Source organism: Perna viridis, chromosome 4, assembly GCF_037379345.1.
Source record: "Perna viridis isolate PV_CMFRI_1.1 ecotype Kerala chromosome 4, ASM3737934v1, whole genome shotgun sequence".
Lineage (NCBI taxonomy): Eukaryota > Metazoa > Mollusca > Bivalvia > Mytilida > Mytilidae > Perna > Perna viridis.
The window spans coordinates 19,072,079-19,086,294 of record NC_142448.1 but is presented as its reverse complement, the minus strand read 5'-3'; the positions used below and the strand labels follow the sequence as shown (position 1 = coordinate 19,086,294).

Sequence of the window (14,216 nt, the reverse complement as noted above, 5' to 3'; positions counted from 1 at the left end):
CTTTTTATACTTGGCCTTATTTAGTAGGGAGATATTATGCAAAACATTCCAGAAAGTTGCATGTCTGTCCACAGACGGTTTTCATATGAAAACTTGAGATAATTATGACAGCTTGTAATATGCAACCATTATACTTTCATGGTTGAATATTACAAGCATCAACTTGTGTGTCCTGTCCTTGTCAACGAAAAGAGTTTCATGATTTTTATGTTATGTTTTTTTCTTCAAAGATAAGCCCTTACTGGACACAGAACTAATGCCACCCGGTAATAAAACAAGAGGCCCCCAGGAGCCTGAATCGCCCACCTGGTTGAATTTTGCCTAAATTTAAGTTGTCCAACAATTTTGACTCGAGAAGTCTTTAGTAGGGCTTATCATTAAGATCATTTCAACAATTGAAAGTTTCTTTTAATCTATCATTGTTTTCAAGATATTAACTGAAAACTGTTAAAAAAGTCATTTTTCCCCTTTCCAGGGCAACAACTCTTACAAGGAGTCGGGTCTCACTAACCACTTCCGGGTCAAATGGCCACCCCCTACGCAGAACCAAAAACACACTGAACCTAGAAATGTGCATTGTAAATACATTATTTGTGTGTATTCTGATCAAAAGTAGTTAAAATAAAGCTGAGAATGTGTACTTTAAAATCATTTTTGTAACTTACTACAAAAGTGAATGAATATTGTTTACATGTGTGATTGATTTGCCTAAATGCTGTCAGTTACGAGAAAAGGTAAAAATGTTGATTTTCAGTTTTTTTTTTTTTTTCAAGTAAATTTTTACACAAGTTACACAAAACGGTTTTGGAGATAAATGTGAAAAACTACTGTCTGACCCCTATGTTCTATTTTTAGTAACAGCAGCCATGTTTTTCGATGAATCAAAAATCCCAATATCAGTTCTATGCAGGATACCCAAAGAAACATTTATAATAAGTTTGGTTCTAATCAGTCAAGTAGTTTCAGGAGAAGAGTTTTGTATAATTGTTAACGACGACGGACACCAAAAGATGGCCAGGCGAGCTAAAAAAATAATACTATTAACTTGTACAAATCGTCTCCCCAGACAGGGAATTTTATTCAAATTACAATATTTACACTATGAATTTTGAACTCCTGCTTTCTCTGACAAGAGTTGTAGACAGTTAAAATAAAGCAAAAGTTTAAAATCACATAGATATGTGTACAACATTTGTAAAAATGTTCATAATGTGGTGAATTCCATCAGATGACGACGATGAGGATGAAAAGATGAATTACCATTCTGAAAATAAAAAGAAAACTCTCGTTAGAACACCAGTTTTGGTAAGATTTTGAAGCTTACCAACTTGCAGGTTGTTCTAGTTCAGCTACTAAAATGCAGGATATGTCCTCATTTAACTTTTCCAGCTGATTAACATTAAACTGAAAGTTACTTAAATAATGCATATCAATAAAATTGATGTGAATGATTGTTAAAGCAATCTTGGTTTTTATAAACTTGGAAAGCTCATTTATTTTTCCACAATTGATGCATCCATATGTAATGACATTTGTAACTCATTTTTAACTGTATTGGAAAATATCTTTAGAAGTATATCTTTTTTTTTTATTAAACAACATTTTTGATTGTCATTGATGCACTGTTTGAATATTTTTTCTTTGAAGGGCAATTCCATTAGAAAATCTGCATATCTCTCAGTATATATTTTTTGTGAGCCAAAAACAAAAATAAAAGGATTTGCATTTAGGTGCACATAGCTTGAAACTTATCTTTACCAAGATTTTCACTTTTCCTGATCAGACTTTTATACTAATGGAATTGTCCTATAAAATTTGGTACTGATGGAGTTTTGGGGTCATGGTTTATTTTTTGCCAAATAATTTTGTTAGAGACTAACTCCATGCATGGTTAATGAAAACGAAATTAAAGACAAAGTAGCTCAATGTATTTTCTATGCAGCTTGATGCTGAGGCTGAGGTAAATTTCTTTTTTTATTATGACTTGATACAGATACATTGTATATATCTGACCAAAGCAACAATGAGCTACTATGAATTGTAAGAAAGCCAGCAGGCATTTGCAGATTCGTTGAACAAGCAAGACCTGTCAAATACATCCATCTAGTCCAACAAATCTTATAAATAATATAAATACTGTGAAAATGTGGAAACAATCTGTAGGAAAAATATATTGCTTGAAAATGATTTGCTTCTAATTTTGTAAGATGGTAAGAAAACCACAAGACTGGCACAACATATTCCAAACATAGCAAGTTGAATATTTTTTCTTGCACAGATCCCTCCAGACTTTCACAGTAAAATAAAATAATACACATCACCGAAGAAGACGTTTACAGAATCATGTTAGTTTTAAAACAATTTTGTATGCAATTTACATAATAATAAACAGAATATAATCCACGAAAATCTGAAATTGTCCATCTAACAAAGGTACTTCTAGTGATAAAACAAAATTGAAAATAATTTCAAGTTCTAGAAAAGAAATTAAGAAATTTCAACAATATCTAGAAAATGTACACAAATCTTTTGACAGTATTGAGTGCACACTTTGTTAGAAGTAGGAGAAATGAAAATACTTTACATTAAAAATGAGAACTATAAATTTCTTCATCGGTTGTATGGATGATAACCTCCGCCTCCTCTGCCACCTTTCTGTGATTTACCATATTGACTGTTCTGTTGGCCTACAAAGACAAAATAGCAATAACTACAGGGTCTATGTGTTTGACTGACCTCCACTGACAAAGTAACCAAAGTGGTTTATTGGTCTTACCTATTAACATGCATTTATTTTAAATAATATTACTTTAACAAACCATTCTCAATTTTTTTTTTGTACACACCAATGAAAGAAAACCTCACATTGAACCTATTGAAATTGTAAAATTGAGCTTCATTTAACAAAAAGTTCATACAAGAAGCTTGTTTTGCATATATTTGAAGTATGATAAAAGCACCTGCATAATGGAACTGATGAAACCACAACCAAAATGAGAGATAACATTAATACTTTATGAAAGGAACAAGTATTAGTCAATAATGACAAGACAATCACTAAGAATATGTAAACATAAATACATGCATACTTTTTTTTGAAGCTCTTGAAAATCAGATCATATGATGGAAGGATTATTGTACATTATTTGCCTGACTTCAAACACAACATGAAGGCACAAGACTGGGACATTCAGAGTTCCAGAATTTTTTTTTCTTCTTCAAAATTTAAGGTTTCCATAGAGAAACTCTTAATGAAGATTAACTTTCTAAAATTGAAGTTAGCTTTCTGAACTCAAAATTCATTCAAAATTTCAAGTATTGCAAAAGGGAAAGTGGAACGTAATAAACATTCCCACACCCAAATTTCACTTGTCCTGGGTGAAGAGAAACTGGAATCCTTGAACACTGAACATCAAGAAAATTTTTGATTTAATAACTTGCCATTTAATGATTAAAAAAAATGTTCATTTCTTCCAATTTCAATGAACTAATGTACTACTGAAGGATTAAGTCAGGTTTTCTCCATGTGACGAACAAAATACATTTACTTCAGACAAAAATACTACTTAAACAACCAAGGACAATTTTATGAGATACAATGTAGATCAACAAATTAACCTTTTGTTATCAAACAGTTTGATGCATCATTTCTACTTTCTTATTTGAAAATGGGATTGAGCATATTAGATGATAAATGATAGTAAAGTGATAAAAGCTACAAAGCAGATGATGTTAATGAAAGCTACTATAAAGCATAATTTTGTTTCCCAAAGTTTGACCTACCTTGATCGTATCCCCAGTTTCCATTTCCATAGTCATATCCTACAAAAAGATGCGGATACATCAGATCCTTCAATTACACCTAAGAAACCAGGAAACACCCAAAAAATACAACTAAATGGAGCTATCTATTCTGTTTGGGTCACTTCTATATTAAGATTTCTTATTTCAGATTTATAGTTCATTTTGAAAAAAAACAACAAAAGAAAACCTTTCCATATAATAAGAACACATTCTATTATAATAAATTTTAGAAGTATAGGCAGTACAGTTGGACTTTCCATCATAACATTTATTGCAACACCAAGGAAATATTAGAGAAACAATAATAGGGAGTTAACTAGCATATCATATTAAGAGAAAATGTTAGTCATGTTGAAAAAGTACAACTCCTCCAACAAACAACTTGCAAATTTGCCAGAATAAGCAATGATTCCAGAAAGTGATTATGCCATAAATGATTTAAAAAACACACTCAAGAATAATTATTCCAAATGGCCTGCAAAGAATCCTTCAACAATGACTTATCTAATCTGCATTAGTTATAAAAAATTTTTATTTCATGAAATCTAGCAAGATCATTAATAATTGGTTTCTAGTGCAACAAATTAGTTTTTTCAATATGTGTTTATTCTGGCAAAGTAATGGATAAAGCAACAACAAAATCATTATATTTTTTGAAAGTGAAATTGTACCTGAATAACCACCATATCCTCCATAGCCACCATAACCCCCATAACCACTCTGATCATATCCACCCCATCCTCCATAACCACCATAGCCTTGGTAATAACTGTTATCATATCCATAACCACCATATCCACCATAACCACCTCCTTGGTAGTAACTGCCCTGGTTATAGCCTGCAAAATGTAAATAACTTCTAACTACCACTTGCAGGTGTTATTAAAAAATAAATATTTTAATTTTGCTTATACTTGTACAACCAGTGACTGGACCAAAATAAATATTTGAATTGTATTAATGCATACACAATTTATCAATTAGAAGATATATATATGCTACCAACTTCAAATACAAAAATTCATTAAAACAATTAATCAGTCATGATTTAGTAGAGAAGATTTTGTTAAAATTAAATTACCTCCACGGCCACCACGACCTCGTCCACCTTCCCAGCCACCAAATCCAAATCCACCACGCCCTCTTTTGCTCTGATTTGTGGGAGTGGCTTTCTTTACATCAAACTACAAAAAGATTTCAATATTTCAGTGTCACAGTTAAAAATTTAATTTTCATTTGAATTCTTAGACAAATGTTACGATTTACCATTTATGGGGTAATCTTTACTCAGTCTGAGAAGTTCCATAGGAGTTTTTACACTTTACAACACCTGTATAAAAAAGGAAGAAAAAAAGACAAGGTCTAATTAAACATTGACAAGAATATAAATGAAGTAGTAAATCTGTAATTAACGAATGATCAATTACACTTTGTTAGCAGAGCTTGAACAGTTTTTTTCTTGCACTTTTATGATTTGATACCTGCCCTCAACTGTTTCGGCTCCTTTGCATCCACTGAAATCCTGCATCCTGCTGGAAGTGGAACAAAAGGAGGGTCAGACATATCATCATCACATTAATATTGTTTTTCCAGCACTTTAGCCTTCAACCACTGATACTAGTATTTACATTTGATTTTACTTTCAACAGATTAGCTTCACACTTTCTGTCGTCAAGTGAAAGGCTTTTACCTTTACCAGAGAGTTTCTATGTTCACTTGTTTTTAAAACTATTATAAACCTGAAACTTAAAATCTTGCATTCTACTTTTTTACAAGTCAAAATGTTTGCTGAAATTTTAGAACTAAATATAAAAAGTAACAATTATCAGAGAACTAGATTCAGCAGATTGACAGATGTCTTCCTGGCTAACAATGAAGTCCCAAGTCCTTTTTGCCTTCCTAACAAGACCATTCCTAGAACCAAACACAATTTTGCTTATCGTACAAAAAATAGGAATTAATGGGGTTAGGTCCAGAAAAACAATGTTTTCTTGTTCAGACTAACACCTGTAACTTTAGATGCCAAAATTTTGGGAAAAAAAAAGGAATTCCTATCTAAAATAGAAGAAAAGCATGTCTGTAGAACTCAAGTTGCCTCAGCAAAAACTACTGTGAGTAAATTTTATACTTTTACTTTACAGTTAATGCCTTGATTGTACAGAAATAAACAGCTGCATTTTGTCCAAATTTCAAGCAAGATTCCTTTTAAAGATTTAAAAGAAAAATAATTAAGTAAAATCTGCATGTCAATAAGAATTCTGGGGTTATATAAAAATGGCTATTATGGATTTACATTGTAAAATTTAGTGAACTTTGCACAAAAGAAAAATGTTTCATGTCACACATAACAAAAATTTCTGCCTTGTAGGTTAAAAAGTTCATTTGGACGACTTTTTGAATGATCATTTGCCAGGAAATTCATCTGTAAATCCACTGAAATCAATTATTGATGTCAAGAAATCCGTCTTACTTCTTGACTTCCTAATTTATGTGCTGGTTCAGCTAATACTTTCTTTACAGCTTCCTCTGAGTCAAATTCCACAAAAACAAATGCTCTTCTTTGGTCCTTTGTTTTGTCAAATGGCAATTCAACCTTTTCCACCTGAAAAAAAAAAAAAAAAAAAAAATTACATAAATGAAGTACAGCAGATTCTACCATGTTCAGAATAGGCACAAAAAATTATTAAGGAGGTGAATATAAAGTAACCAGTATGAAAAGCTGAAAATCAATGATATATACATGTTAAAAAAATATACAGAGTTGGTCCATATTTTGTAACCTTTTATTACTGCTAAACTATCAGACATAAAATCAAACAGGTTTATAATGATTCCATTGTTTCCTTCTTACCAGACTTACAAATTAACTAACAACTATTAAAATCCAGAAAAATCTACAGAACACTGAGATCTCCTGTGATTATAGTGGGTGCTTTCCTTCACAAGTGATTACCTTTCCCAAATACCTCATAAAATTGAAAAGAACAGGCCTCAAGCCATTATTTCCATTTTTAATACTCAATTTCAAAACATTTACAAGAGCCAACAGCTATTGAAGAAAATAATTTTAAGGTTCAATTTTGACTATGCTTATAGCTCAACAACTACTTACTGTAGCCTAACACCTCTGTATTCCTCTCATAAGCTTACCCTACCTACCTTTCTTCTGCCAACCCTAGCACATTTTATTGGGGTTTTTTTGGACAAAATGCAGCTGAGCTACAATCTTTTTCTTAGTTGGGGACTAAGAAATCTTCCCATAAAATATACAAAATAATCTAAAAAAAATTAAATTATACCTACCTATCCCATTTTTTCATCCAATGTAACCTCAAAAAGACAATTTTTTTGTTAGCCTAATTACCTTTCCAAATTTTGTGAAATATTCTTTGATGTCAGCTTCTTCAGTGGTGGGATCACATTTTCCTACAAAAATTTTTTTGCATACTTCTCTTCTTGGATTTGCTTTCTTTGGGTCTATCGTTCTACCGTTCAATTTGTGTTCTTTCTCTTCCAGAACCTAAACAGTGACAATAAAGAAAAGAGGTCTTATGTAAACAGGCTTTTAATTAAAACATAGTTTGCTGAATCCCTACCTCCTAACAATAAAACATACCATTATACCACTGCAATATTTTGTGGGTCATATAAAAATGGCCCATCCATCTTGGACAGAAAATGAAACATCAATTTAAATTGAATTGGGACATGTTTCCATGGCCTCTGTAGAATTCTTAAAATACACAATTTATGTTTTTTTTTAAATAAAGTACCTCAAAAAAGATAATTTCCAATGGAATTAAGCAGATCTTGCATGTCTAAGTACTTTATCTACAGTACAGTATAATGGACGTACAGAGAATTTAGATAAATAAATGAGTTTTATGTAATTTGTTCTATAAAACATCTCTGCATTGATACATTCAAATCAATGTTTTACTCAAAATAACCTGTCATAAAACTTATAGGTCAAGTATTAAAGTAGTAGTCTTAGTAAGAATCATGCAAAATCTGAAAAATGTGACACACCTCAAACAAGGCTACATATTTTTATTTTTGTAATAAAGTTGTTTTATGGGTCTATATCATGAAATGGTAATTGTTCATTCCAATCTGTCTGCTCTTATAAGATAATCAACATTATAATTCAATAGATTCTGTTGTATTTGAGTGTCATTTACAGAGTTATCTCCCTTAATTTGAAATTTACAGTGCATTCTCTATAATTTTTATCTCCTAAGAACATGGGTTATATGAAAAACTGAAAAATAATTTCTGTTTACTATGACAATTCAAACAAAATATCAACAATAAAACTATGTAGGCTTTTCACCCATGAATCACATTTTGCTTGATTCTCAGCTGGAATGCTACTTAATTCTTGCCAGCAAACGGACTTATTTCATACTAATTTCAGTTAGAAATTAATAGCACATATTCAAAACCCCAGGCTCCAAGCACACAGAAGCAGTTGTTGGTTCAAGTTTTCATAAAGCTGTGATGCAAATAAAACATTAACACCCCATTTGACTTTAATGGGAGGGATTTTACTTAAACAGACGTTTCAGAAGTGCAATACAGGAAACAAAGTTTGAAGGGACAAAACAACAAAATTTGAGGAATCAATTTTCACAGTAAAAAACAGATTATTGTGTCCTTCCAATATATCAAATTTCATGAAATTCTACTCAGTATTTCGAGATGAGTACTTCAGTAGAGTACATCAGGAAATGTGGTTCAAAGGGGCATTAATTCCAAAAATTTTGAAGATCAAAGGTTAAGGGAATATACATAACCTAGTGTCCTTGCTACATACCAAGTTAAAAGAAATTCTGTTCAGTAGTTTTGGAGTAATGGGGACAAAAAAGAACAGATGGATACAGACATGTCAAATATAATATAGGGTAAAATATGATACTACATGCAAGTTAGAAAATATACAAATAGTCTAATAAAACATGTAACTTTGTAACAAATATGTACCTTGTCAACAATTTCTGATGTTTTGAATACAACAAAGCCGAAGCCTCTAGATCTTTTAGTTTCTAATTCTGTCTTCAGTGTGCAGTTGACAACTTCACCATATTTAGAGAAATAGTCTTTTAAATCTTCTACAAAACAGAACAAGTTTGAAATGAGTAAAAGTTTAAGTACTTATCACAACATAAAAAAACAAATGAAAAGCTGCAAAATATCGAAAGGATTGGACAGATTTGTTGAATAACAATAAGGATCATTGTACACTTTTTAAAAGAAATTCTTTTGAACTTGTTTCACATTTCCTGCTCTGGCTAATTGAAGTTCCCTTACTGTTTGAAAATAGTAATTTTGCTTTGCAACTTTTTTTTTCTTCAGAAAAAAAAAAAAAAAAAAAAATGAATTGTGCTACCAGGAAAATTCAGGTTACAGACTTCTAGGTATTTCCCTTAATTTGAATTTTTCATCCAAATTAACATTTCCAGTCAAGCACTTTTTTTTGGGAATTAAAATAAAGGAACTAAGGAGGATTTCTAGTGTAGTTATTCAGGAGATTACAGACATTTCCAAACTTGTTGACGCATTACCAGACATTCAGACCAGCAGCTTAGAATTTTTTATCAGATCAAAAAACAAACCAGGGATTGACACCTGTTTTTTTTTCTGGCAGTAGTCCAAGGACTAGTAGATACACAATTTTTAGTAGTCCCTGAACATATTTAGTAGTCCCCTAAAAATCAAGAAGACATAAATAAGTCAACACGGCAGAGTGAGACTGTGTGCACGCGCTGCTGTCAACATCATACTGATCATAACTAACAACCAAACCAACCAATCACGATTCCTAAAACAGTCACACAAAAATCAATAATGTAAACATCTAGGCGACAAAATGGAGATTTAAGTCGGCAAGAATTTTAAAAAATAGTTATAAGTTGCCAGCTCGTGTTCTTTTAAGAAAAGAGTCACTGTGAAATATGACCGAAGTGAGGTAACTCTAGCACTTCCAGGTAATAAACAACCAAAATGATGGCAATTTTCACAATGAACAGAAAACTTGAATTGGAATAAGTTCACTTAATTTTCATCAGTTCCAAGTAATCCTGGGAATATTTAACCCGTTCTAGCAACTTGGATAATGGATAAAACCAGCAGAACTTATTTGAATGTAACATATTCAACTTACAAGTTCAAAATCAAAGGAAAACAATCACAAAAGATAAGGTATATGTACATTTTTTGTTCCTTGATTAAATACATAATTTGATGACAATTGATTTACTCAATGAGAGACTTTTATAATGATTGTAATGGTTTTAAAAGAGAATTAATAACTGGTAGGTTCAGTTAGGATCACAGTTATGTGTACGAGTGCATGTGGGTTTGAAGTGACACTTTGTTTTGATAAGGCCAAAATAAAGATAATGTGATAACTATTGTCACTTAGGAAAAAAAAATCTGGGAAATTTATTGGATAATAGACTACCATTGTGGAATATCAAGATGCAGTCATTCATTTATCAATTTAAATTATAACTACCAATTATTTGAAAATAACCCCACTAAACAATGTAGATGTAAACATACATGTACATGCATGTCTGCACAGGTTGATTTAGACGTTGACATCTCGTTATGTTACGGCTAGCTGCATTTTCGGATTCATATGGAACAAATTTTTATTATTTAATGGTTAAAAGTTTTTCATTCCAAAAGCAATGATCACAAAAAATTATGAAAACCTTTAATTTTTTTAATTTTATTATACAACTTTCATACTCACCACATGATTTTCAAATACATTTTATCTTTGACAAAAAGATGCGTGAATAAATTTTGTTGCGCCATTAAAAATCCTAAATATTTGCTGATCGCTATTCAGAAATGTGCTTCTCGGGACTTATCAATTCTGTTGTTATAGAATCTTATATGAGCTGATTTAAAAGCAAATTTGGATGTTTTTAATGGCATTTCTGCATCTGGTAAGAAATTTATTTTACAGCCACTGTAAACTTTGTACTTCAATCATTCTTAAATATTTTTATTTGATATTAGACAAAACCATTCCTGCAGGTCAATTCGCCAGAAAGTTACTCCCACAAAATGGCGTCCAATGATGAAACCTCACATTTTGACTATAAACAAAAAATGAAAATATCCAATGAAAACATGTAAGATAAAACATAAAATGCATGGTCTTATCTAACTAACTTCTCCCTACCACTCCTGGAAGGGAGAAGTCACTTCTTCTATTCACTGAATCCTAGATTATGCCCTGATCACGTAGATCATTTGTTTTTCATCAGTTAAGTCACCCTGTCCCGTGTTCTGGTAAAGAAACTTTATTTAATTAGTAAATATTTTACTATAATTCTGCTGATTTCAAAGAACGTCGGAACAAGCAGTATGCAATATTGCGTGCGGCAGTAAGAGGTTGGTGTATGGAGGAATAGAATTTCTACCTCTTACATTGTAGGAGTTTGGTAAAGATTTGAAATTATGTTTATTTCTTTTGCTTTAAATTTATATATTATATTGCCAAATATATTTTATCATTACCTTACTTATGCCAAGAAACATGTGTTAAAATATTTGAAATAGTCACTCATCTAATAAATTACCAACCCCAGCTCCGATTCTAAATTGCACTGGCCCAGGCCAATTCCCCAAAATAGTAAGAAACTCATAAATACAGGTTCTTTCTGCAAAATAATTAACCCTTACTCCGCTGCATAAAATATCACTGTTATGTCTGCTGCTGCTGCATTCTTTTTGTTTTACATCCTCTAAATTATGTAGATTTTTCAAACGACCACAACTTTTTTATTATTTGAGATACAAAAAAATTTGTGTAGATAAGTTGTAAAAACTTTCACCTTTTCAAAAATGTGTAGAAATTTTTGTAAATTTATAAATGTCACCTGTATGGGCAGGTAAAACTCAGGTAAAAGGTAAAATTTGAGTAGTTTATGTTATACCATGTAACTAGAAAATATTTGCTTGTAGTTATTGATAATGATACTTTTTGTAGTGTTTATGAATATATATTTATTATGACTGCCATTTTTTTCTTTTGTGACAGGTATATACAGGTGTACCAGATTAATGAAATAAATGATATTTTTAAAAATGTGTTTGTTTTTCTTTTCATTTATTCTCTATATTTTGTGTTTTTTGGGGTAGAATATTCAGAAAAATTAATGACCATCTAAAATTCAAGAATGACAATAAATTAAATTTGATCAGGTAATTACAACTCAGGTAAAATCTCGGGTAAGTTATTCGTCAGAATCTGAAGACTGAGAAGCATCGGCACGGAAAAGTTTTTTGCAGTGATAAGACTTAAAACAGTCAGGTATACAGTCTATTTCATTCAAAAGTTCGAAATTGTCTACAACATCTTCAGGTCTGAACCCTTCGAACTCGCTCTCATCTCCCGATTCGTTGAAAATTCTTAATATTTCAGTGTCACTATCGTTGCCTTCAATGGCGTCCGCCATTACGTTTTTCACAAAATTTTCATAACATATTCAAATCGATTTACTGCAAAACTTTTCATTAAAACATTCCATGATTCCATGATTTCAAACGCAAACGAAACCTGAATCATATTTCTATTCGGATTTCTCGGTAGTTTTCGATTTCAACACACGAACAAATGACGAACTCCAACAAAAATAATGACGTATCGGAAACGACATATGTCGCGAATAGCGGTGTGGGACAAATAGGTCTTCGCGACATATGCCGCGAATAGCATAGTAAGGGTTAAGTTATAAAAGCCTAGCTCGAAAAATAACCATTACTTACTTTGTGTAGTTTCCCAGCTTAAATTTCCAACAAATAGCTTCCTACAAAATATATATTGAAACAATAAAAAAGCATGCCCTGCAAAAAAAAATAGACAGTCTCGGGCTAACGGGCAGGTTACTATTTCTAACTCTGACATACAGTGGAAATGTGATTGCACACATGTGAAACATGTGATGTAAGTTAAACGGACTCTTAAATGGAACTCAAATACTTAAAATATCATTATATGAATTGAATTATATTTTAAGAGGGTAAATCTGAAACCATAAAAGTATAGTTTCCTTCTACCTGAAGCATTTCTTGCAAAAACATTAACATTAGAACCTAACAAAAATCTTATTTCATACGAATTTAATAGACCCTTTTGTGGTAAGTTCGTGAGGTAGAGCTTGGGTAGAACAAAAGAATTTTCCGCGCGTAAGTGTATATTAAGCATGCTCATCGACTACCCAAACATTATCATAAAAGGGTCTATTATATATATTTGATTCTGAATAAGGCAAATGTACTTCAGAAATAGGCAAGACTGGGTTTCATCCAAACATTTGGCTTGGTAATCCACAGCTATAATTTTGGTAGCCAACAAGTGTTCTTAAAAATCACAGTAAACATTTAAGTAGCCCACATCCAAATTTTAGAAATTCGCGACTGGGTTTCTGCTTATTTCAAACAATGCAAGACCTTATACATGTACTTCAGACGGGATGATTCAGACTAAAAAATTAGCGGGAAGACCACGAGATATCCGCGTTACTTATCTAGTTGCTACACTGGACATAAAACATTCAAATAAATACTAAAAATCTTATACTGTTTAACTAAATATATGTGTGTATGTGTATGAATAATGTTAATATAAAATTATTGGCGGGTACCTGTCGTCCTCGTCTTCATCGTTGTCGGGCCCATCACCACCACCAGATTCCTGTCCTTCCATAGGTTCCCCTGTAGTATCTACATAATCTCCGTTCTGTTGGTCTACATCTTCTGTTGCTAAAGGTAATTGTTCTTCTCCCATTTCAGCCATTCTGTATGAAAATTGTTAACTGAGGTATAAGACCGCCTTACAACAAAGAGATCGTGACAAAATGGCCGCACCAAAGCGTGGTCGGCTCGTTAAACGGAATTGATTGGTTGAGATGAAATAAGGAACATGAATATATCTCGAAAGAAAAAAAAAGCTAAATTGCTGATATGACTGGTTATCTGGTAAACTTAAAAAAGCTTATTTCATTTAACTCAATGAAAAAATAAAAATTTCGAAAGTAAACAATGTTTTCAATCGTAAAAAACCTCGGTAGTTTCCGGGTGTTAACTACTATGAAACGAGTAAGGCCGAGTAATTCCGATTGAATACGAACGTATTTTTACCAGGTCTAACTAACCCACTGAGCTAACCACTTCTTTTTACATGTTAAATAGCCATTTTCATAGTTTCACCGTGAATTCCCAGGACAAATGATACTTAATGTTGCATACCATTGCGAAGTTTGGAAAATTAGGCTTTCAAAATCATTATGCTGATTAGGAGGGGTGTATTTAATGCCGATCTGATTGGTGTTTTTTTACGGTCTTGACTATCCTTACGTATCTCGCAAGACCGCCCTTTACGGGGATTGTGT

The 14,216-nt window shown here is 31.9% G+C and overlaps 1 protein-coding gene across 6 annotated transcripts; it reads right to left on the bottom strand.

Moving 5' to 3' along the window:
- Positions 1-1,045: 1,045 nt before the first annotated feature.
- Positions 1,046-13,708, bottom strand: LOC148619193 (heterogeneous nuclear ribonucleoprotein A/B-like). Of its 6 annotated transcripts, none has more exons than XM_088578832.1 (10): positions 13,470-13,708; positions 12,592-12,632; positions 8,788-8,915; positions 7,169-7,324; positions 6,275-6,406; positions 4,886-4,988; positions 4,476-4,643; positions 3,784-3,822; positions 2,585-2,687; positions 1,046-1,264 (listed from the first exon to the last, which is right to left on the bottom strand). In XM_088578832.1, exons 1-9 carry the CDS (start codon positions 13,619-13,621, stop codon positions 2,611-2,613), a joined length of 996 nt encoding a protein of 331 aa, XP_088434958.1. In that variant the 5' UTR covers positions 13,622-13,708; the 3' UTR covers positions 1,046-1,264; positions 2,585-2,610. The 6 variants fall into 6 exon arrangements, with proteins under 6 accessions (XP_088434958.1, XP_088434959.1, XP_088434961.1 ...); XM_088578833.1 differs by having other exon boundaries at positions 2,634-2,687; XM_088578835.1 differs by having other exon boundaries at positions 2,667-2,687.
- Between the last annotated feature and the right edge of the window lie 508 nt (positions 13,709-14,216).

What these genes read in the sequence shown, in the direction of transcription:
- LOC148619193 (XM_088578832.1), bottom strand. Translation starts at nt 13,621, where the DNA reads ATGGCTGAAATGGGAGAAGAACAATTACCTTTAGCAACAGAAGATGTA. An exon ending in ATAAATTAGGAAGTCAAGAA is followed by an intron (nt 4,989 to 6,274) that starts GTAAGACGGATT and finishes ATCTTTTTGTAG; the next exon opens with TTTGATGTAAAGAAAGCCAC. An exon ending in AAACTGGGGATACGATCAAG is followed by an intron (nt 2,688 to 3,783) that starts GTAGGTCAAACT and finishes TTGTCTTTGTAG; the next exon opens with GCCAACAGAACAGTCAATAT.